This window comes from Pristiophorus japonicus, chromosome 22, assembly GCF_044704955.1.
Source record: "Pristiophorus japonicus isolate sPriJap1 chromosome 22, sPriJap1.hap1, whole genome shotgun sequence".
Lineage (NCBI taxonomy): Eukaryota > Metazoa > Chordata > Chondrichthyes > Pristiophoridae > Pristiophorus > Pristiophorus japonicus.
Window position 1 is genome coordinate 63,612,025 of NC_091998.1, and position 24,895 is coordinate 63,636,919.

Sequence of the window (24,895 nt, forward strand, 5' to 3'; positions counted from 1 at the left end):
ATAGTCTTAACAACATTCAGTCACCCTGTTCCCATATCCCTTCAACCCCTTTTCTTCATCCAGCTATCCAATCAAATGTTACACAGTTTCTGCTCAACCTATAATACAGGAAGTGAATTCTACATCCTCACAACTCTTTGTGCAAAGAGGGTTCTCCTGCCTTCTGTTGGTCCACTTAAAAATGCTGTGTAACAGTTACTCTGCAACGTCTTTACAGGGGATTAGGGTAGACCTTTGGACAAGTACAGAATTAGATTTCCAAGAAAAGCAAACATATCCAGTGCATAAATAATGCTAGATGTTTTAAAATAATTAGAGGTTTAAGCAGATAAATGCTACCCTCATCTACAAGTTCTAACGGCGCTTTAAATTTATAAAACTTCAACCAATGGGAAATGCACTCGAGCTGGAAGCTATCTGATTTATCCAGTTCGAATGTGGTCAGCGGCATGAAACGTAACTCTGTTACTCACTCCACAGATGCTACCTGACCTACTGAGTATTTCCAGCATTTTGTCTTTTTATATCCGATTTATCTCATTCAGGCAGCACACATCTATTTTTCATGGGTTTCACAAGCGGCTGTTAAGATTTGCATGCTCCAATCCTGTGGTATAAATGGAAGAAGACTGCTGCTGGAGGCCAGTGTCGTGCTGTTGTCTCCAAATCAGTGCAGCAAATTGAAGCACTTTAAGAGGATGTGGACATCAAAATTAGGAAAGCTCAAATTAAAAAAAAAAACTATAATCTCGGGAGATTCTCGATTAGAATATGGAAAACAGAACTCTACTACAGGTATTTAAAAGAACTCTGGAGACATAGCTGAAATCTATAGACCAATCAAGTTTAATACAAGCAGGGAAAACATAGAAAGTATCTTGAGAGATCTAGAGGGGCATGGTTTGATAGGTCACACATGGAAATCTACAAGTGAACAAAAGCTGGCCAGCATGGATTCAAAAAGCAGATATCAAGCACAACTAAAAGCAAATATGCAAAACGAATAATGCACATATATAAGTGAGTCCAACAGACAGACATTTCGGAATAAAATGAGGGACAAGGCAAGAAGATGGATTTGAGCTTAACCTAAAAGGCCATATCTCACATTTTCCTGTTCCTAAAATGTTTTGTTTTTAAATCCACGATCTAGCCAGAGTTAGTACTATATTTGGCACTGTAATCTGTGCCTTGGTGTTCCAACACCGAATGTATCAGCACTGAGCCAACTAGAGGAATTTATAATCCAGCATAAATGAGGCAACATATTAACAGCATAAACTTCCACCTAATGTGCACATCAGAATTTAATTGGATAGTATAACACAGTAACACAAATTATATGAATGGAAAGGCATGACAGTAGCTCACTGTCTAGACAGTACTGAACTATCATGGGATTTTTTGTAAGCTCATGTATAGAAGCAGATGGTAGTCATTGTAACTTTTTTTTACTGTCATCAAAATATGGGGTATAGTTGACCCTCTCATTGACTTTGAAATGTTAAGTAGTAACACAGACAAAGTTTCAACCCAGTTCACATGAAAGTACACCCACAGAAAAAACAATACACAGAAAACACACACTGAGTCAATTTTGATGGAATTCTTCCAAAGTTCTGCACATATTCTCTTATTGCGTGCGGGCAACCTATACTGCACAGGGAATAGGGGAAACATTCAAACTTTGCATCCATTAAGTTAATCTAGGGGTGGATTCACTCTGGAGCATCCGTGATGCTGAGGATGCTGTGAATAGCACGTTGAGTGAGTTGGTCATACCGCGGGTAAAGGTTACACAGGCGGATAGGGGATGGGTGACCAACAGGAAGAGCAGTGGAAGGAAGGTAGTGAAGAGGTCACCTGCAGTCACCCCCTCCAAAACAGACTTACCGTTTTGGGTACTGTTGGGGGGGGGGGGGGGGATGACTCATCAGGGGAGGGCAGCAGCAGCCAAGTCCAGGGCACCGTACGTGGCTCTGCTACACAGGAGGGCAGAAAAAAGAGTGGCAGAGCTATAGTGGTAGGGGATTCTATTGTAAGGGGAATAGATAGACGTTTCTGTGGCTGCAATCGAGACTCCAGGATGGTATGTTGCCTCCCTGGTGCAAATCAACGATGTCTCGGAGCGGTTGCAGGACATTTTGGAGGGGGAGGGTGAACAGCCAGTTGTCGTGGTGCATATAGGTACCAATGTTATAGGTAAAAAACGGGATGAGGTCCTAAAAGCTGAATTTAGGGAGCTAGGAGTTAAATTAAAAAGTACCCTCAAAAAGGTAGTAATCTCAGGATTGCTACCAGTGCCACGTGCTAGTCAGTGTACGAATCGCAGGATAGCTCAGATGAATACATGGCTTGAGGAGTGGTGCAGAAGGGTGGGATTCAAATTCCTGGGACATTGGAACCGGTTCTAGGGGAGGTGGGACCCAGTACAAACCAGACGGTTTGCACCTGGGCAGGACCGGAACCAATGTCCCAGGGGGAGTGTTTGCTAGTGCTGTTGGGGAGGGGTTAAACTAATATATCAGGGGGATGGGAACCTATGCAGGGAGACAGAGGGAAGTAGAATGGGGACAGAAGCAAAGGATAGGAAGAAGAAAAGTAAAAGTGGAGGGCAGAGAAAATCAAGGCAAAAATCAAAAAGGGCCACATTACAGCAAAATTCTAAGGGGCAAGGTGTGTTAAAAAGACAAGCCTGAAGGCTCTGTGCCTCAATGCGATGAATATTCGTAATAAGGTGAACGAATTAACTGCACAGGCAGCAATTAATGAATATGAAAAATTGGCATCACAGAGACATGGCTCCAGGGTGACCAAGGCTGGGAACTCAACATCCAGGGGTATTCAACATTCAGGAAGGATAGACAGGAAAAGGAGGTGGGGTAGCGTTGCTGGTCAAAGAGGAAATTAACGCAATAGTAAGGAAGGACATCAGCTTGGGTGATGTGCAATCTGTATGGGTGGAGCTGCGGAATACCAAAGGACAGAAAACACGATTGGGAGTTGTGTACAGACCACCAAACAGTAGTAGTGAGATTGGGGACAGCATCAAACAAGAAATTAGGGATGCGTGCAATAAAGGTACAGCAGTTATCGTGGGCGATTTTAATCTACATATTGATTGGGTTAACCAAACTGGTAGTAATGCGGTGGAGGAGAATTTCCTGAAGTGTATTAGGGATGGTTTTCTAGACCAATATGTCAAGGAACCAACTAGAGGGCTAGCCATCCTAGATGGGTGATATGTAATGAGAAAGGCCTAATTAGCAATCTTGTTGTGCGAGGCCCCTTGGGGAATAGTGACCATAATATGGTAGAATTCTTCATTAAGTGACACAGTTAATTCAGAGACTAGGTTCCTGAACTTAAGGAAAGGTAACTTCGATGGTATGAGACGTGAATTGGCTAGAATAAACTGGCAAATGATACTTAAAAGGATTGACAGTGGATAGGCAATGGCAAATATTTAAAGATCACATGGAAGAACTTCAACAATTGTAAATCCCTGTCTGGAGTAAAAATAAAACGGGGAAAGTGGCTCAACTGAGGCTAACAAGGGAAATTAAGGGTAGTGTTAAATCCAAGGAAGAGGCATATAAATTGGCCAGAGAAAGCAGCAAACCTGAGGACTGGGAGAAATTTAGAATTCAGCAGAGGAGGATAACGGGTTTAATTAGGAGGGGGAAACAGAGTATGAGAGGAAGCTTGCTAGGAACATAAAAACTGACTGCAAAAGCTTCTATAGATATGTGAAGAGAAAAAGATTAGTGAAGACAAACGTAGGTCCCTTGCAATCAGATTCAGGTGAATTTATAATGGGGAACAAAGAAATAGCAGACCAGTTGAACAAATACTTTGGTTCTGTCTTCATGAAGGAAGACACAAATAACCTTCCGGAAATACTAGGGGACCGAGGGTCTAATGAGAAGGAGGAACTGAAGGATATCCTTATTAGGCGGGAAATGGTGTTAGGGAAATTGATGGGATTGAAGGTCGATAAATCCCCGGGGCTCTGCATCCCAGAGTACTTAAGGAAGTGGCCACAGAAATAGTGGATGCATTGGTGATCATTTTCCAACAGTCTATCGACTCTGGATCAGTTCCTATGGACTGGAAGTTAGCTAATGTAACACCACTTTTTAAAAAAGGAGAGAGAAAACAGGTAATTTTAGACCGGTTATAGCCTGACATCAGTAGTGGGGAAAATGTTAGAATCAATTATTAAAGATGAAATAGCAGCGCATTTGGAAAGCAGTGACAGGATCGGTCCAAGTCAGCATGGATTTATGAAAGGGAAATCATGCTTGACAAATCTTCTGGAATTTTTTGAGGATGTAACTAGTAGAGTGGACAAGGGAGAACCAGTGGATGTAGTGTATTTGGACTTTCAAAAAGCTTTTAACAAGGTCCCACACAAGAGATTGGTGTGCAAAATTAAAGCACATGGTTTTGGGGGTAATGTACTGACGTGGATAGAGAACTGGTTGGCAGACAGGAAGCAGAGAGTCGGGATAAACGGGTCCTTTTCAGAATGGTAGGCAGTGACTTAGTGGGGTGCCACAGGGCTCAGTGCTGGGATCCCAGCTATTTACAATATACATTAATGATTTAGATGAAGGAATTGAGTGTAATATCTCCAAGTTTGCAGATGACACTAAGCTGGGTAGCGGTGTGAGCTGTGAGGAGGATGCTAAGAGGCTGCGGGGTGACTTGGACATGTTAGGAGAGTGGGCAAATGCATGGCAGATGCAATATAATGTGGATAAATGTGAGGTTATCCATTTTGGGAGCAAAAACACGAAGGCAGATTATCTGAATGGCGGCAGATTATGAAAAGGGGAGGTGCAACGAGACCTGGGTGTCATGGTACATCAGTCATTGAAAGTTGGCATGCAGGTACAGCAGGCGGTGAAGGCAGCAAATGGTATGTTGGCCTTCATAGCTAGGGAGTTGTACAGGGCCTTGGTGAGGCCTCACCTGGAATATTGTGTTCAGTTTTGCTCTCCTAATCTAAGGAAGGACGTTCTTGCTATTGAGGGAATGCAGAGAAGGTTCACCAGACTGATTCTCGGGATGGCAGGACTGACATATGAGGAGAGACTGGATCAACTGGGTCTGTATTCAGTGGCGTTTAGAAGGATGAGAGGGGCTCTCATAGAAACATACAAAATTCTGACGGGACTGGACAGGTTAGATGCAGGAAGAATGTTCCCGATGTTGGGGAAGTCCAGAACCAGGGGACACAGTCTAAGGTTAAGGGGTAAGCCATTTAGGACTGCGATGAGGAGAAACTTCTTCACTCAGAGAGTTGTTAACCTGTGGAATTCCCTACCGCAGAGAGTTGCTGATGCCAGTTCATTAGATATATTCAAAAGGGAGTTAGATATGGCCCTTATGGCTAAAGGGATCAAGAGGTATGGAGAGAAAGCAGAAAAGGGGTACTGAGGGGAATGATCAGCCATGATCTTATTGAATGATGGTGCAGGCTCAAAGAGCCGAATGGCCTACTCCTGCACCTATTTTCTATGTTTCTAAAACAGTGCTCTTCAAAAAGGGGCAATAAAATAGCAATTTAGGAAACCTTCTAAAATTTGCTAAGCACCAGCAAAGTGCAACAAATGTTGCCCAAATACAAACCTTTCACACATTTCCAAAGGAACATTTGAAGGCAGTATTGATAACCTTTTGAACCATTACTTTAAATTGGACACAGTGTTCATCAGATTTAAGGAAGAAAAAATTAAAACATAATCTAACTTTCCTTAATTGTCAAACAGAACTAGATCAATTACTACCGCATCAGCCGCCCACCATCTAAAGGAGATTAGGGAAGTTTTTTTTGTTCCATGGCATGAATTTTTGAAGTGCTGCTCCAGGCCACCCCACCAATATTTTATTCAACTTAAAAACACATTGAGGGGACATCCTCCCACCCTATCAACATATCCTTCTATTCCTTTCTCTCTCAACTACTTGCCCAGTTTCCACTTAAATGCATCATTGCTATTCACCATAACGACTCGAGTGGGCAAGTTCCACATTATCACCACTCTCTGGGTAAAGAAGTTGCTCATGAATTCCTTATTGGATTTATTAGTGACTGTTTTATATTGTTTACCTCTAGTTTTGGACTCCCCATAAGTAGAAACTCTTTCTTTACAACCACCCTATCAAACCCTTCATAATTTTCAAGACCCGTCATCAGGTCACCCCTCAGCCTTCTGTTTTCTAGAGAAAAAGAGTCCCTGCGTATTGAGTCTTTCTCGGTAGGTACAACCTTTCAGTGCTGGATCACGCTTGTATATCTTTTTTCCATCTTCTCCAGTGCCTCTACATCCTTTTTGTAATATGGAGACCAGAACTGTTTTCCATCCCCAACATCATCCTGGTGAATTTGCACTGTATGCTCTCTATGGCTTTAAAGTTCAATAATCGGGTGTCCAACACTGTGCATAATACTCTAACTGCATTCTAACCAACGTTTGGTACAAATTTATCATTACTTCATGTACTCTATTCCCTATTATGGGCCTTGCTAATGCCACTCAAATCGGCTATCACGAAGTGTTTACGATCAACATCCATGTTACTTTTAAACCTCAGCTCAAAGAAATTAAATTCAGTGTCATGATCTTGAAATGAGGCAAAAAAATGAGTTGTCGAGAGCACAAATGCTGGTAATCAATTTACTGCATTAGCACAAAACCAATACAAACTGAACAGGTGAATACAAACTTACAAGAAATGATCAAATAATTTTTGATTGACTTCAAATTTAGTGTTTGAAATGCAATTACTTTAAAAAGTGGGCCTGAACACTTGGTACCGAAATGTTTGTTAACAAGTGTATAATTTCTTTCCCTCTTAATTTCCTCCTCTACTCCCGAAGGTACCAACTCTCACTGGAATATACAGTGTAAACAAAAAAGCTGCATCCTTCAAATCAATAGTCTTACTGTCCTCATCTAAGTAAAGTAGATGTAGTTAATGTTCCATTCCAAAATCGTGGGTTCACTAAACAAATAACTGCTACCCCAAGTATATATTATACACATACATACATTTAATCTGAACAGTAGAAACTTTCAACCAAAAAGTTTCAGAAAAGTTAGTGGTAGTTATTGTATTGAAAGTAACGATCTTGATGGGATTTCTTCCAAAGGGCCAATGTTATCCTGATTGTCATTTGAGGATTTGACTAAAAGGTATACGGTGTTATTCTGAGATTCTTCATTTTCAAGTTGATATTTTCAGATGGTCCCCCTGGATTGAAATACAGCAACATAAGCCTGTTCTTGCTACCATAGATCAACCAAAGTTGGACAACAATGAAATAAACATAATGTAGTCTGAATAAGGTGGACAGACACCAAGAACAGCAATATGGGGTCTGCTTCAGAATCCTAAATCTTCATGAAAGCTATACTAGAATGAACAGTCACATATTCTGGCAAATCATGATTTTTAAATGCGGTTACACACCAGGACACAAACTGGCCCGTAATTTGCGGTCAGCAAGGAGTTAGGCTTTTCCAACGTGCAGCCAAAATCAACATAGTATACTGGAAATCCCAGAGTGCGAGCTGCTGTGACGTCAACAAGCTGTCTAATCAGCCAATCACATTGCAGAATTCTCAGACAGGGAAGCAGGAAGCAGAAAGCACTAATAATCGATCCCTTTTTAAAAAAAATTTACAGCATGAAATATATATTATTTACATACACATTGAAATAAGGTAGGTTAAACATCATGAATAAACATTGTTTTTTTAAATAATTTTAAAATCGAATCTTTTTTTTAAACTTAATGGAGAATTTTGACATTCCACCAATTTGAAATTAGTTGATCAGTAGTTATTATTCAGATTGCCATTAAAAACCCAGTTACGCCTTATTTGAATGGGTCTAACTTTTTATGGAGTTTCCAACAGTGTTATTTGTTCAGAAAAGGGGATGTTTTCGTCAGATCAGTGATTTCATGGATTGTCGGCTGTGGTGGGATCCACAGGCAGAGCCTCTGGAGGAGCAGTGAATGACAAACCGCAACTTCAGGATTTCAGCGTTAGGCTGCACATGTGCTAAATCCTTAAGTTGCGATCAGTTTCAAAGGCAAAATGATGACCACAAATTCCGAGCGATTATATTTCTAAAATTTCTCCAGCCGAATCGTGATGATGGGGGAAAGGGAGAAAAGTGGGGCAAAAACAAGCCAAAGCTACACTTAGGGTGAAGAATGCGCAGGTTTATGTTAATTTTTAACCTAAATGCTGGAAAGGATGCACTATTATGTACTTTTGCACAATTTCTCGGGATTCTATTGCAATAAGTTTAGAGGTACCTTGTATTTATCAAGTAGAACAATTTAAATCACAGAGCAGCTTTACTATTGAACTCAAACTACTGCACTTTATTTTCAAGAAATGGAAATGTTAAGAAAGATGGAAGGTTGAAATTCGTTAAGAATCTATATGCAGTACTTCTAAGATATATGTAGCCAAATTAATATTAACATTGTGTCGGCCGTGGCTCAGTTGATAGCACCCTCATCTCTGAGTCAGAAGATTGTGGGTTCAAGTCCCACTCCACAGACTTGAGCAGAGAAATCTAGGCTGGCACTCCAGTGCAGTGCTGCACTGTCAGAGGTGCCATCTTTCGGATGGGAGGTTAAACTAAGGCTCTCTCAGGTGGACGTAAAACATCCCATAGCACGATATCGAAGAGGAGCAGGGGAGTTATCCCTAGCATCCTGGTCAATATTTATCCCTCAATCAACATAACTAAAACAGATTACCTGGTCATTATCATACTGCTGTTTGTGGGAGCTTGCTGTGCATAAATTGGCTGCCGCGTTTCCTACCTTACGACAGTGATGACACTTCAAAAGTACTTCATTGGCTATAAAGTGCTTTGGTACACCCTAAGGTGCTACATAAATGCAAGTATTTTTGGTTAAAAGTATGACAAGAGTGCAATGTCCCATATCAAACAATTTAAAGTTCCCACTTTCTTACATAAAGCTTGCAAGGACTTCAGTTTTTAATTTTTGCAACTAATTTATTCCCAAGATTGTCTCGAGCTGTTTTTATCCATAGGTGAATCAGAGTGGTTCAAGGTGAAACAATAATAATCTTACTTCCTCTGCAGAAGTAGCAGACCTCTGGCACCCTCTGGGGTGGAAGTGCAAGCACAAACCTATACTCTACCACCTCACAATTGCTCAACTAGCATGAAGTTACATGTCAAAACCTAACCTTACAAACCTTGGTGACATCATCCAAAAACACAGCGCCAGTTTCCACATGTACATGTTCCACATAAGCCTCAGCTTATCTTTAATTGAAACCCTCATTCACGCCTTTGTTACCTCTAGACTTGACTATTCCAATGCACTCCTAGCCAGCCTCCCTAGTTTTACCTTCCATAAACTTGAGGTCATTCAAAACTCTGTTGCCCTAACTTGCACCAAGTCCCACTCACCCATCACCCCTGTGCTCGCTGGCCTACATTGGCTCCCGGTTAAGCCTCGATTTTAAAAGTCTCATCCTTGTTTTCAAATCCCTCCATGGCCTCACAACTCCCCATTTCTGAAATTTCCTCCAATCCCCCCCTCCCCCCCACCCTTCCAAGATATCTGCGTTCTACCAATTCTGGCCTCTTGAATATCCCCAATTTTAATTGCTCCACCATTGGTGGCCGTGCCTTCATCTGCTAAGCCCCATAGCTCTGGAATTCTCTCCCTAAACTGCTCCGCCTCTCTACCTATCTTTCCTCCTTTAAGGCATCCCTTAAAACCTAACTCTATGCCTCATCTGCCCCAATATCTCCTTAAAAGCACTGTATATAAATGCAAGTTGTTGTTGTTCCACAGGGGTCAGTATTAAGACCACTGTTCTTTTTGATATATATTAATGACCTCGACTTGGGTCTACATGGCATAATTTCAAAGCTTGCAAATGACACTAAATTCCTAAATGTAGTAAACAATGAGGAGGATAGTAACTGACATCAGGAGGACATAGACTGGTGAAATAGGCAGACATATGGCAGATGAAATTTAATGCAGAGGAGTGTAAAGTGATAAATTTTGGTAGGGAAAATTAGGAGGGCCAATATAAACGAAATGGTACAATTTTAAAGGGTGCAGGAACAGAGAGACCTGGGAATATATGCACACAAATCCTTGAAAGTGGCAGGACAAGTTAAGAAGGCTGTTTAAAAAAAGCATATGGGTTCTCGGCTTTATTTATAGAGGAAGAGTACAAAAGCAAGGAAATTATGCTGAACCTTTATAAAACACTGGTTAGGCCTCAGCTGGAGTATTATGTTCAATTCTGGGCATAACATTTTAGGAAGAATGTCAAGGCCTTGGAAGTGGGGGGTTGGAGAGAAGAAAAGATTTACTAGAATGGTACCAGGATTCAGGGACTTGTGTTATGTGGAGACTGGAGAAGCTAGGGTTGTTCTTCGAGAGAAGGTTAAAAATGGATTTGATTGAGGTGTCCAAAATCATGAATGGTTTTGAAGAAGGAGAAACTGGTTGAAAGGTCGGTAACCAGAAGACGCAGATATAAGGTTAATTGGCAAAAGAAATAGAAGCAACATGAAGAATAATTTTTTTTAAAAACACAGCGAGTTGGCGTGATCTGGAATGCACTGCCTGAACAAGCAGATTTAGAAGAGAATTGGATAAATACTTCAAGTAAAGAAATGACAGGACTATGGGAAAGAGCTGGGGAGTGCGATTAAATGTATAGCTCTAACAAGAAGCTGGCACAGACACAATGAGCCGAATGGCCTCCTTCTGTGTTGTATGATCATTTTGATCCTGGAAAAAAAGGTTACTGATTTTTGCTGTAATTTCTCCTTTGATCAAGGCGGTCTCATTCATGTTTCTTAAGATCAGATTAATGAATTATAGAAAAGATTCTGCACAAATATTAAAACGCCACACACAAGTTTCACAGACTGCATCACAACTTCTCCAAACGAAGTACCATTGGTTTAACATAATCGGAAAGAAAACAGGTCACAACAGTGCAGATTATGAATGTTGTTGGTTGCAGATTCCACATGGTTCTTTTTAGTTATCTTGCAACAGTGGAATCAAAAATGCTGCAACAAAAAGAACATTTCTAGTAGCTTTGACAGAACTCAAGAACCTGGCCAAAAAATGCCAGGTGTCTCCAAAAATCAATATTAACAGAAATTTAGATGCTGTTAGACCCTATGGATCAAAATATTTAGATTTCATATGATAAATGAGGTAAAATTGTCTCATTTCACCATTTCATTCGCGAAGCACAGCTGCTAAAAATAAGTGGAAAATGTTCTAAAACACTACTTGGCTTGTATTGCTTTGGGCAACAGTGAAAGATATTTAAAACTGGAGAAGTTAAATTATGGTCAGTCTCAAGTAAAAGCTATTGCACTCCTTAACTCACTTGGTTTGCCCCATGGTAGGTTTATAATTACAGCATTACTGTTCCAAGGACCCGCCAGTGTTGAAACAGCCTAACTACCTATTTTGCACGTGGCAAGACATCACTTGATATTGGTACACAAGCTGTGTCCCCCATCTCTCAAAATCCTGAGCGCAAATATGACATTGAATTTTACCTCAAGCTTTCCTCTGCTTTTCTAAAGGTGAAAGCATGCCAAGGTACGGTTCCATGGGTAGTGGCAGCCCGCCAGTATCTCAGCCAACTGATGACTTTTCCTTTGTGAACTTGAACAGAATGTTCCAGCAGGCTATTTGTCCGCAGGGATCGGATTCTGCCCTCACCCGGCGTCTGCACTTTCCATCTACGTCAATGGACAGTGATCAGGAGCAGAAACTCTGACTGATGCTCCTCCCCTGTATCTAGAGGCCTCCCATTGTGCTCACTGCTGCAATCAAGTGAGATCAATGACCTCTGCACGCCGGGGTATGAACTCAGACTTTCTTGGTATGGGAAGACCAAGTAACACACTATATGGTGAATTTACACAATGAGCCATTGGGGAAGGGTATTGTCATTTTTTTAAATAAAGTGATTCAAGTACAGAAGCCCCTTGAATAAGCTTCAAAGAGAGGTGATCTGACATTCACAGGCAATAACCATCATCTTGGTTGTACAGGATGATCACCGAACCAAGTACTTATTATTTCACCACAAGGACAAAGCTAATTTTATAATTTAAGTCTCAAGTTCAATTAAAAAATATATTTTTAAATTTTTCCTGATACAAATGTTTTGCAGTGACCAGGGCCTGAGAGAAAGTGCAGGCAAGCAAGCACCCACATTTTGCAACTGCACAGCACACCATCGGACTATCGCCAATTACAAATGTAAAGTAACAATCCTATTGACATTGTTTATATAAATAGTGAGACTGAAGTTCAAGTCATTTCCAATAATCTAACAATCTGACAGTCAGATCACCGCCTTGTGTTTACAATGCCACATCAGCAAACGTTGAAAAAAATCATTCATCCTAACTTCTTTGGGCTGAAAACTGGTATCAGTCAAAGTCCCATACCACCAAAACAACCTCAAGCAATTATTGAAGTACCGGAGACTTCAGCTTACAATTCAGCTTATCATTATCAAGAATAAAGGCATTCCTCCAGGCACCCAGTCTAGCAAATACCTCTTACATAAGACACATCACAGTTGAGTGTAATTCTCCTCCTACTCTATCCCAAAAATGTGCATTACTCTCAAATCAGCAAAAAGCACTTGCTTCTGCACCAGTGTGACATTTCCAAATCACCCATTCTTATGGCCTTTAAGAAAGTGTCAGAGAGTCAATGCATGTAAAAACCAGAAAAAACTTCAAATACATATGAAGAGAACAAAAAAATTTCAGATGTGGATCCTTCGTAGTTCTGGCACTGGGTGAAAATCTTGGAACTCACTGTGGGAGCACCTTTACCACACAGGCTGCAGCGGTTCAAGTAAAGCGGCCCACCACCACATTCTTGAGGGCAACCGTGATGGGCAATGAATGAATGCCTGCATTGCCAGCAACACTCAAATTTCCCACCCCCCAAACTTAAAAAAAAAAACTGCTCAGCATTTCAGTTTTTGTTTCAGATTTTCAGCATCTGTTAAGAACATAAGAAATAGGAGGAGTAGGCCATTTGGCTCCTCGAGCCTGCTCCGCCATTCAATATCATGGATCTGATCATGGACTCAGCTCCACTTCCCTGCCCACTCCCCATAACTCTTTACTCCCTTATCATTAAAAAAAACTGTCTATCTCCACAAATTTATTCAATGACCCAGCCTCCGCAGTTCTCTGGGGCAGAGAATTCCATAAATTTACAACCCTCAGAGAAATTTCTCATCTCAGTTTTAAATGGGTGGCCCCTTATTTTGAGACTATGTCCCCTAGTTTTAGTTTCCCCTATGAGTGGAAATATCCACCTTGTCAAGACCCCTCATTATATGTTTTAATAACATCTGCTCATTCTTCTGAAAACCCCATCATCTCTGGAATCAACCTAGTGAACCTACTCTGAACAGCCTCCAATGCAAGTATATCCTTCCTTAAATACAGAGACCAAAACTGTACGCAGTACTCCAGGTGTGGCCTCACCAATACACCAATAATTGTAGCAGGACTTCTCTGTTTTTATACACTATCCTCCTTGCAATAGTTTTTTGTTTCTGCATAAAGTCAGCAGTGTTGTGGGCCCATATGAATGAAGAATTACGTTGAAACTAACCAAACATGAATCACGCAAGAATCTTGCGGCCAACACAGAAAACTAACTCCTGGGCCTCAATAGCAAAAGGACAGTGTATTAACCTACCGCCACACCTAGTGCCCCCTATATCACTATATACCATTTTAATTTTATCAGTTTATTTCACTCAATTTTACAGACAGTATTGCTGATGTACAGGCAAAGTACATCATACTTAATAAACTGAAGAAGAAATGAAGCTCGAAAAGGAAGTGAAATAAATTATCTTTATCATAAGGGTTCAGTTTTGAGCTGTTAAATGCTACTTTTTAAAATAGTTGCACCACAACAATCTCAACTTAACCAGTTTCTCTACTGTCTCCACTATCCCCTGAATATGTAGAGTGGCACAGCAAGGAAACTCCCCTAACTAAACCTGGAAAATGGGAGTCAGATTGCAAACAGGAACGGTCAATCTCAGTTCCCCTAGCACACTACAATGAAAATGACAAGTCCCCTACAATTTCTTCAACTTAAAATACAGTACTGCCAAATAGAAATGTAAACAGCTGGTGTTTGAAGCAGAGTTTCAACAGTAGTGATTCCACAGTAAACTAGGCCAAGTTAACACACGTCGATCCTTTAAGAATGCTACAATGTTACATTGCCTCCCACTTCCTGCCATTTTTGATATTAGGTCTTCATCCAAACCAAGATTACATTTTGTTTCATTTAATTTGTCCTTTAAACAAACAGAATTGGCACATATATTGTGCACAACATTGTCATGTTGACTACATGCTATGGAACACCAGTGGCAAAACTGTTACAATTAAAAAAAACGATCGAGTGCACTTATGATCTTTTCAGTATACCAAGATGAGTGACTTGAAATGTTTTATTTATTTACGACACTTCAGGTCAAGACAATGAATATTTATCCTCAAAGTTAAAGTTATACTTTCCAAGGGAAAAAAGCCATGATTTTTAATTGGGACATTTTCTATGTCAAAGGTGCTATAGAAATGCAGGTTTCAATAATCACCAGGGAACAGCCCAAATAAGAGAATCCGAGAGCCACATAAAGCCCTGTTACTTTAATGAAATTATCTTGCTTTCAAGCCACCCACTTTCAGTTTGAAATGAATGCTATTTTTATTTTCTTATAAGAGGCTTTGGGGAAATTGCACTAACAGAGAACTAGTGTTTTAATTGGAAACCCAACAATCAGGGCAAATATATTTAAAAATGTGGATCCCCAATTTAGCTAAGCTTCTGGAGGTCAGTTTCTTTTAGAGTGCAGAAGCAATCTATCATACTTCTGCCATAACGACATTCCTTCAATGTAAAAGTTCACTTTAAAAATATTTTTTTACAACTTTGACAATTGGCAGGAGTTGTACGTTCTTGATCAACGGATTACATTTATCATGGGGACTTGATCTAAGTGATCAGCAAGAGAACCAGTTCTTCACAAAAAAAAATTCTCCACATGATTGAAGTAAAGATTTGAATGTTCAATTGGGAACAGACACAAAGTTTATCACAGAGTTAAGATTATCATAAACTAATGCAGAACACATGTAATTGTTCATTCACTCAATGTTTTCTTTTTTGACAACGGACTTCATTATTACTGTATCATTTTCTGTTGATCTGTATATATAGTACCCCACAATGTACATTGTAGATGGTATCTATAGGAAATTGAATGGTCGATATCCAGTTCAGCCTTACCAGTTACCTTAAGAACCATGATGTAATTTCAATACAGGTCGAACCTCCCTTACCGGAACCTTCGGTACCTGACCTGTTCTGCATAAGGGATTTTTCCAGACGAGGGGTGGTCATGTTAAATTGGATGGTACAGGTACTGAGCAAGGGGATATTGGGGCTGGCTGGCTGGGGGGGGGGGGGGGGGGGGGGGGCTGGAAGCGCAACAGAGGGATTATTGGGGGGGTGAGGGGGTGAGGGCGATGGATCGCGGGGTCAGGCCAGTGATTTCAGGAGTCGGCAGCGAGGAAGGACTTCAATTTGTTTATGTCGGAGTTCTGCGCATGCGCCGCCCAGTGGCTGGGAATGGTGAATGGTTCTGGACGAGGGGTGGTTCCGGATAAGGGAGTTCTGGATAAGGGAGGTTCAACCTGTACTTGGGAACAAAAAGAAAATCACTCTCTTCACTGATTTCAGAACATTTTAGAAAATTGAAATAGCTGAAAAAAGGAATAAAACATAAATGTAAAGATGAAAAACATTATCGTTAATAAGCAGGCTAAACCCTCACTAACTACCAGCTGTCAAAATCATAGAGACTGCATTAAGAGCCATGATGGAGAATCTGGGGCGAACAAACTAAAAAGAACATGCTTTAATACTCCTTTCATGATCTCAGGACGTTCCAAAGCACTTTACAACCAATGAAGATGAAGTACTTTTGAAGTGTAGTCACTGTTGTAATGTAGGAATGTAGGAATGTAATGTAAATACAACATCATGAACACTTTGGAATGGGCTATTCAAGGTAGCATCTATCAGCTGGGGACAGTGACCAAGATAAAAGTAACAAGGACTGGGTTACATGTCGTAACAGATCCAGTTTGTAATCAGAAAAGGACATGTGCTTTATGGCTGAAGTAATGGAATGCAGGTCCCAACGTGAAAGAATTACATGGAAGACAAAAGCCAAAATGGTTGATAGACGGCTACAAGAGCTGACAGAAGGAAATGTATCATTAAGATCATTTAGTACTTATAGCCAACCTGGTTGTGACAACTGAGCAACTGTCCACATGATGCAAAAAACTTTGTATTAAAATATCTCAAACATGCAATCTTCCTACAGGTGCTTTTCAAGTACGACAGCCACTGTCAAAAAAAGTAGCGCTGTCACTAGGATTTTAGTGAAGTATTTAGAATGTGAGGCTGAATTCCAGGATATAGTCGACATATTTACCGAGGCATACGAAAGCATGGGCCTTATGCTAAACATCTGTAAGACAAAGGTCCTCCACCAGGCTGTCCTCGCCGCACAGCACTGCCCCCCAGTCATCAAGATCCACGGCGCGGTCCTCGACAACTTGGACCATTTCCCATGCCTCGGGAGCCTCTCATCAACAAAAGCAGAAAATGATGCGGAGATTCAACACCGCCTCCAGTGCGCCAGTGCAGCCTTCGGCCGCCTGAGGAAAAGTGTGTTCGAAGACCAGGCCCTCAAATCTACCACCAAGCTCATGGTCTACAAGGCTGTAGTAATACCCGTCCTCCTGTATGGCTCAGAGGCATGGACGATGTACAGAAGACACCTCAAGTTGCTGGAGATAAATCACCAGCGATGTCTCCGCAAGATCCTACAAATTCCCTGGGAGGACAGGTGAACCAACATCAGTGCCCTCGTCCAGCATTGAAGCACTGACCACACTCGATCAGCTTCGCTGGGCAGGCCACATAGTTTGCATGCCAGACACGAGACTCCCAAAGCAAGTGTTCTATGCGGAGCTCCTTCATGGCAAACGAGCCAAAGGTGGGCAGTGGAAACGTTACAAGGACACCTTCAAAGCCTCCCTGAAAAAGTGCGACATTCCCACTGACACCTGGGACTCCCTGGCCAAAGATCGCCCCAAGTGGAGAAAGTGCATCTGGGAGGGCTTTGAGCACTTCGAGTCTCAACGCCGAGAGCGTGCAGAAATCAAGCGCAGGCAGCGGAAAGAGCGTGCGGCAAACTAGTCCCACCCAGCCCTTCCCTCAACGACTATCTGTTCCACCTGTGACAGAGACTGTGGCTCTCGTATTGGACTGTTCAGCCACCTAAGAACTCACTTCAGGAGTGGAAGCAAGTCTTCCTCGATTCCGAGGGACTGCCTATGATGATGATGAGTGAAGTACTGCATGACATGCATGTGAACTTTTCATACAATATGCACTTGAATGGTTAAAAACACCCACCAATATAATTACAAATTCTGCTTTTCTAAACTATTGTAAATCTGGAACGTGATTTCAGCTATAGAATAGGATGAAAACAGAAAATGCTGGAAATCTCAGCAGGTCAGGCAGAATCTGTGGAGGGGAAGCAAGGGTAACGTTTTGGGTCGATGACCCTTCGTCAGAACAAGGGCCATCGACCTGAAACGTTAACTTTGCTTCCTCTCCACAGATGCTGCCTGACCTGCTGAGATTTCCGGCATTTTCTGATTTTATGCCAGATTCCAGCATCGGCAGTATTTTACTTTTGTATAGAATAGGATGAATTACTGGTGGTGGGAGCACTTTGTCGTGATGAATTAAGAGCCTCAGAACATTGAAGGGCCTTCTGTGCATTTTGTCTTGTGTATTGCTACTAATATGTTGAGTCTAGAGACAATATAATAGCAGATTCAGTTTGCCATTTTGGCTAAGATTATGCTATTTTCAACAGTTCTGTTCACTTCCCAAAAGGGAAGCTTAATAAAAGCCAAGAGAAATCACACTGCTGTTCTGAAATCATTCCTCACATATGCCAAAACCCCAAAGTGGCAAGATTTTCTCAAACCAAATCAGACATACTCTGTTGGCTGTCAGATGTGTGCCAAGACTGATGTCACCAGGTCAGGCACTCAAAATACTTGAACCATGGGAGATTTCTACAATTTTAAGTTGCCGTGTGGAATATCACATATCACCAGTCATGTACAAGTAAAAGTGCACCGCTCACATTTTCCTTCCCTTCTTTTCTAGGAAGAATTGCAAACGTAGCATACTGTATTTGTTACACAATTTGAGATAATTTGGTCTCCTAGTCAGACGTTGCTGTATCTAAATGTTCGGATTACGAAAGGACGAATGCCAAGGACTATGTTTTGTTTTATACTAATTTCAGATTATGCCATTGGATCCAAGACAATACATCTGACGAAAACCACACTGGCATCCAATACATGTGTGAAAAACAATTGGGAATTTGTTGATTTTTTTCTAAAAATGATGTGTTTTAAAACCCAACTGTGGCCACCTAATTGGCACAGCAATGGTACACAAACCATTAGATTCTCAATTGGAAGAGACATTTCACAGTGAGCGATCATTTTAAACTCTTAATACTAAACAGGAGAGCGATCATAGCTGTTGCATTATGTACAACTATGTATGACTTTATGCACTGTAGATTTTCCAGACATGTCACCCTAAAAGAACATTTAATATGCCAGATGATTAACAAAACACTAACAGGATAGGCACTTCTGACAAATACTTCAAAATTAGCTATTATTGTCTGCATTTAACCACAATCTAATCCTACTGTAATCCAGTGTACTGAACTCCCCAGTGCGTAACTGCTCGCCATGACTTTATTCCAAAAACATGATAAATCAGAAAATGTTCAAATTGGCATATTAATCATCCATCCACCAAGTCAATCTACGCACGAACACAAACCCACTTAAACACAAACTGCTGCTTCTCTTCACTGTGTTGCAACAAACTGCATTTTAATAGGCTATGTTTTTTTGTTGTTGTTGTTAAAAATGCGAATTAGTTTGATCCACTGGAACGCTACAACTGCATGGGAGACAATGGGCACCGTTTTGAATAAAAATTAAATCCCCAAGGAGGATTTTTTTTTTAAAAAAGTGAGCTTAAAAATATGAAAGGAGTAACAGGGGGATTCTCACACACACACATAACTTGAGGGTGGGGAGATGGAGAAACGTCTATCCTCACCTCCACCGCAGCTTTGAGTGGGCGAAAGAGTTGAATCACTAAATAAATAATCCGACATTAAGTCACGTCAGTGGGCAGAGCCAAGTTTAATGTCTTTTTGCGGTATATAAATAAAAACCCGAATGACTCCTTTCACCAGGGGAAGGTGGGGAGACTTTGCCCCCTGTCAAAGACGCAGTTGTTTTGTGTTTTTTTTTAATAAACACATTACGCTTGGGAGCAAAAGTGCGGGCTTTCGGCCAGCGAGCTGCTCTCTCTCTGTCTGTCTCTCCCGAGCATCGTCACGTCACCAAAAAAGCCGGTGTGGGCCCCCGAGGCCTTCCCCGAGGGAAGAGAAAATAAAGGGCCCGAGCCGCAGGAATGGAGAGACTCTCGGGCCTAGAAGCTGATCCTGAAGCCTTTTCCCTTCCCTCCCGGCCTCGGGTGCCGGGAAAACCCGGGGGAGAGTGGTGGGGGTGGGTGGGGGGTGGGTGGGGGGAGAGTGGTGGGGGTGGGTGGGGGGTGTGTGTGTGTGTGAAGGCCTCGGCCTCGGCCTCTTCTCAAGCCGCGTACTCACAGGGTTCTCGGCTGCCCGTCGTCCTCCATCATCATGGTGGCAGCCTTGCGTCAAGCGCCGAGGGGTTGAACAGGACCGAAATTGTTCTCTGGCAGCAACAACAAACAAACAACAAACAAAAAAAACCCCCCACTGCGCTTCCCGACTTGGGAGGGAAGGGGGGAGGGGGGGAAGAGGTGGGTGAGGGGGTTTGGGTTTTTTTTTTCCCCCCTTCTTTATATATATATATATTTTTGAGGGAGGGGTTGTGGTAAACAGAGCGGCAGGGCCTGAGCCGAGCGGAGCAGCGGCCGAAACAAAGCCAGTGGAAGAGGAGGTGGGGGGGGGAGAAAAATAACTCCACAAACACAGCGAGAGAGAAAATGGCGGCCCGCCTCACTGCGCCGGCGCCGGGGCTCTCCTCACTCACTGCGCCGGCGCCGGCGCCGGGGCTCTCCTCACTCACTGCGCCGGCGCCCGGGGGCTCTCCTCACTGCGCCTGCGCCGGAGGGGGGGGGGAGGAGGGGGGGGTCCGCCTCACTGCGCCTGCGCCGGGACTCTCCTCACTGCGCCTGCTGCCGGAGTCCGCCTCTCGAGCGCAGCTCACAAGTTGCAAGTGTTCGCGTGAAAGTTTGGCAGGCTTTTTCAAAACTTTTCCGCACGTTGAGTGAACACTGCAAAATGGAAATAAATGTAATGAAAATAGCACATGTTGGATTGTTTATTCATCAAATTGCTTATTTATTTATTTATATAATTTTATTGATCAAATGTATTTATTTATATAATTTTATTGATCAAATGTATTTATTTATATAATTTTATTGATCAAGTTTATCAAATTGTCTTATAACACTGCTGCGAAGCGCCTTGGGGCGTTAAAGACACTATATAAATAAAAATTGTTGTTTGCTGCTTTACATTTCATTATATATGCACTAAATATATATAAAAGAAAGACTTGGATTTATGTAGCGCCTTTCATCCAATGAAGTACTTTTTGGAGTGTAGTCACTGTTGTAATGGGGAGACAATATGCGCACAGCAAGCTCCCACAAAGAGCAATGTGATAATGACTAGATAATCTGTTTTTTTGTTATATTGATTTAGTTTAGAAATATATATATAAATAAATACATATTTATTTCTATATATATTTTTATATATATTTATATATTAAATCAACACAACAAAAAAACAGATTTGATAGAAATACATATTTATTTCTATATATAGATATATACATTTATTTATGTATAAGCTGTGGTTCCGTTGGAAGCACCCGCACCTCTGAGTCAGAAGTTTGTGGGTTCAAGTCCCATTCCAGGGACTTAAGTGCAGTGCACAAATCTAGGCTGACATTCCAGTGCAGTACTGAAGGAATGCACTCTACGGGCCCGCCTCGCTGAGCCTGCGTGGGCTCTCCTCACAAGTGAACTTAAGGAGTGCTGCACTGTCGTGGGGTGGGGGTTGCTGTCTTTCAGATGAGACGTTAAACCTAGGGCCCCGTCTGCCCTCTCAAGTGGTCAGTTTGAAAGAAGAGCAGTTGAGTTATTCCCCAATGCCCTGGCCAATATTTAATCCTCAATCAACACCTCGAGAAACAGATCATCTGGTCATGAATACATTGCTGTTTGTGGGAGCTTGCTGTGCAAAAATTGGCTGCTGCTTTTCCTACATTACGACAGTGACTACACTTCAAAACATATCTCTGTAAAGCTCTTTGGGACGCCCGGTGGTCATGAAAGGCGCTATATAAATGCAAGTCTTTCTCTGCCCACTCTATCCTTTTCCACTGTCATCCAGTTGGATGGGACTGCACTCGCCTGGTTCTATTCTTACCTATCTAATCGTAGCCAGCGAATCACCTGCAAAGGCTTCTCTTCCCACCCTCATATCGTTACCTCTGGTGTCCTCCAAGGATCTATCCTTGGCCCCCTCCTATTTCTCAGCTACATGTTGCCCCTTAACATCATCCGAAAACACAGCCTCAGTTCCACATGATGACACCCAGCTCTATCTCACTACCACTTCTCTCGACCCCTCCTCGGTCTCTAAATTTTCTGACTGCTTGTTCGACATCCAGAAAAACGTTTCTTCAATTGAATACTGAGAAGACCGAAGCCATTATTTTCAGTCCCTACCACAAACTCCGTTCCCTAACCACTGACTCCATCCCTCTCCCCACCTTCTGACTGAGGCTGAACCAGACTGTTCACAACCTTGGTGTCATAATTGACCCTGAAATGAGCTTTCGACCACATATCCGCAGCATAACGAAGACCACATATTTCCACATCCGTAACATCGCCTGTCTCCACCCTTGCCTCAGCTCATTTGCTGCTGAAGCCCTCACCCTCAGATTTAACTATTTCAATGCACTCCTGGCTGACCCACCACATTCTACCCTATGTAAACTAGCGATGATCCAAAACTTGGCTGCCTGTGTCCTAACTCGCACCAAGTTCTGATCACCTATCACCTCTGTGCTCGCTGACCTACATTGGCTCCCAGTTAAGCAATGCCTTGATTTCAAAATTCTCATCCTTATTTTCAAATCCCTCCATGGCCTCACCTCTCCCTATCTCTGTAATCTCCTTCAGCCTCAAAACCCCCAAGATGTCTGCGCTCCTCTAATTCTGCCCTTTTGAGCATCCCTGATTATAATCGCTCAAACACTGGTGGCCGTGCCTTCTGTTGCTTAGACCCCAAGCTCTGGAATTCCTGACCTAAACCACTCCGCCTCTCTATCTCTCTTTCCTCCTTCAAGATGCTCCTTAAAACCTGCCTCTTTGACCAAGCTTTTTGTCACCTGCCCTAATTTCTCCTTATGCAGCTCGGTGTCCAATTTCTTTTTATCTCATACTACTCCTGTGAAATGCCGTGGGACGTTTCACTACAAAGGTTCACTATAAATACAAGTTGTTGTTGTATATATATAGAGAGAGAATCTGGACTTGTTCTCCTTGGAGTAGAGAAGGCTGAGAAGAGATTTGATAGAAGTGCTTAAAATTATGGAGGGTTTAGAAAGAGTAAATAAAGATAAACTGTTTCCAGTGGCTGAAGGGTCGATAAACAGAGGGCACAGTTTGAAGATGATTGGCAAAAGAACTAGAGGCAACATACATTTTTACACAACCAGTGGTTAGGATTTGGAATGCACTGCCTGATAGGGTTGTGGATACAGTGTTAGTAGTAACCTTCAAAAGGGACTTGGATAAATACTTGAAGGAGAGAAAAAAAATGCAGGTGTCATCATCAGCATCATCATCATCATCATAGGCAGTCCCTCGGGAACGAGGAAGACTCGCTTCTACTCTTAGCATGAGTTCTTAGGTGGCTGTACAGACCAATATGAGAACCACAGTTTCTGTCACAGGTGGGACAGATAGTAGTCAAGGGAAAGGGTGGGCAGGGAGCCTGGTTTGCCGCACGCTCCTTCCGCTGCCTGCGCTTGGTTTCTGCATGCTCTCGGCGACGATACGCGAGGAGCTCAGCGCCCTCCCGAATGCACTTCCTCCATTTAGGGTGGTCTATGGCCAAGGACTCCCAGGTGTCAGTGGGGATGTCGCACTTTATCAGGGAGGCTTTGAGGGTGTCCTTGAGGTGTATGGGGATTGGGACTAACGGAATAGCTCTTGAATAGAGCTTGCGTAGACGCGATGGGCCAAATGGCCTCCTTCTATGCTTGACTATTCTATGATTCTATATAGAAAGCTATGTATAAAGACATATATATGCAAAGAAAGAAATATATATAAAAACAAAATACTCCGGATGCTGGAAATCTGAAATAAAAACATTAATTCTGTTTCTCTCTCCATAGATGCTGCCTGATCTTCTGAATATTTATAGCATTTTCTGGTTTTATTTAAGAAATATATATACATTTTTTTCGAATAGTGCTGCACTTTATAGTAGCAATTGTCTCCAAAATGCTTTGGGACATTTTTGAGAAATTATATATAAGGCACCAATAAATACACCTGTTTTATTTACAATTTTTAAAAAACCAAAAAATATATTTATGCAACTACCTGTTAACGCTCCCATACGCCTCCCCACACCCTATTTTAAACAACTTTTAGAGGGTTTTGTTTTCACAGACAACTAAAGAATTTTTTTTTTGTCTTAAATCATTTCTCGTCTATATCGAAGACTTTTCAAATGTAAATTTACGCAAATGTTCTGAATTTTTATATGCCAGCATCTTTACATACAGATGTGTAGTTTTGCTGAAAAAGCACAATAGGGACATCAATCAAAGCAATGATTTTTATGATCAACAGATTTTAAAAAAAACACATAAACTCAAAGTCATTTGCAGTTGTGAAAAAGTGATAATGCACTGAAAATAATTGCGAATTTTAGCCAAGTGTGCGCCGCCCGGGAATCGAACCCGGATCGCAAGAATGGGAAACTTGCATGATACCACTACACCAGCGGCGCGTCCGTCCAGCGCCGGCCAAGCCCTTCAATCTTCAAATATTTTCTCTTTATTCTTCATTTGGGCAAATTCTCGGCAGCATTTCGCCGACGGTCGGCGTGGAACAGGTCGTTATGTTGGGCAAAGTTTAAAACATTCCTCTCCCCCCTTCAGAAACGGAACAAATCTGAGGTGAATATATAGAAATAAAAGAGTAAAAGAGCAAGTCCGTCAGCCTCTGCAAAGAGAAAGGCTCGATGGAGTGTTTCAGATATCACCTTTGGTCAGAACTGGCTGCTGATGGGCTGAGTGGCCCGCAAAGTACTTAGCATGACTTTAAATTAGGATGTCTTAAAGTAGGGGTTCAAACAGGTAAAAAGTCATTTAAGGAGTGATAATCAGGAAATTCTTCTTCACACACAGAGTGATCAACGTGTAGATTAAACTTCCAGATAAAGCAGTGGAGGCGAAAGCTCTGCAATCATTTCACAAACATGTGGATGCTCTGTTGGGAGGGAGGACATTGGGATATTCCTGGATGGATGGACGAAGATGGGCTGAATGG

General features: G+C 41.9%; 1 protein-coding gene and 1 non-coding gene across 3 annotated transcripts in view; both read right to left on the reverse strand.

Annotated features, from left to right (window-relative positions):
• tia1 (TIA1 cytotoxic granule-associated RNA binding protein) overlaps positions 1 to 20,291 on the reverse strand; it is a 54,794-nt gene extending 34,503 nt beyond the window's left edge. The window contains exon 1 of one of the 2 annotated variants that reach the window (XM_070866276.1): positions 19,926 to 20,291. In XM_070866276.1, coding sequence (XP_070722377.1) covers positions 19,926 to 19,960 — 35 coding nt within the window. In that variant the 5' untranslated portion in view covers positions 19,961 to 20,291. The remainder of the gene's footprint in view (positions 1 to 19,925) is intronic. The other variant, XM_070866275.1, reaches the window with a different exon arrangement.
• A 3,991-nt stretch (positions 20,292 to 24,282) lies between these two features.
• Positions 24,283 to 24,353, reverse strand: trnag-ccc (transfer RNA glycine (anticodon CCC)). The gene has a single exon. It is a non-coding gene; the product is annotated as a tRNA-Gly (tRNA).
• Positions 24,354 to 24,895: the final 542 nt, after the last annotated feature.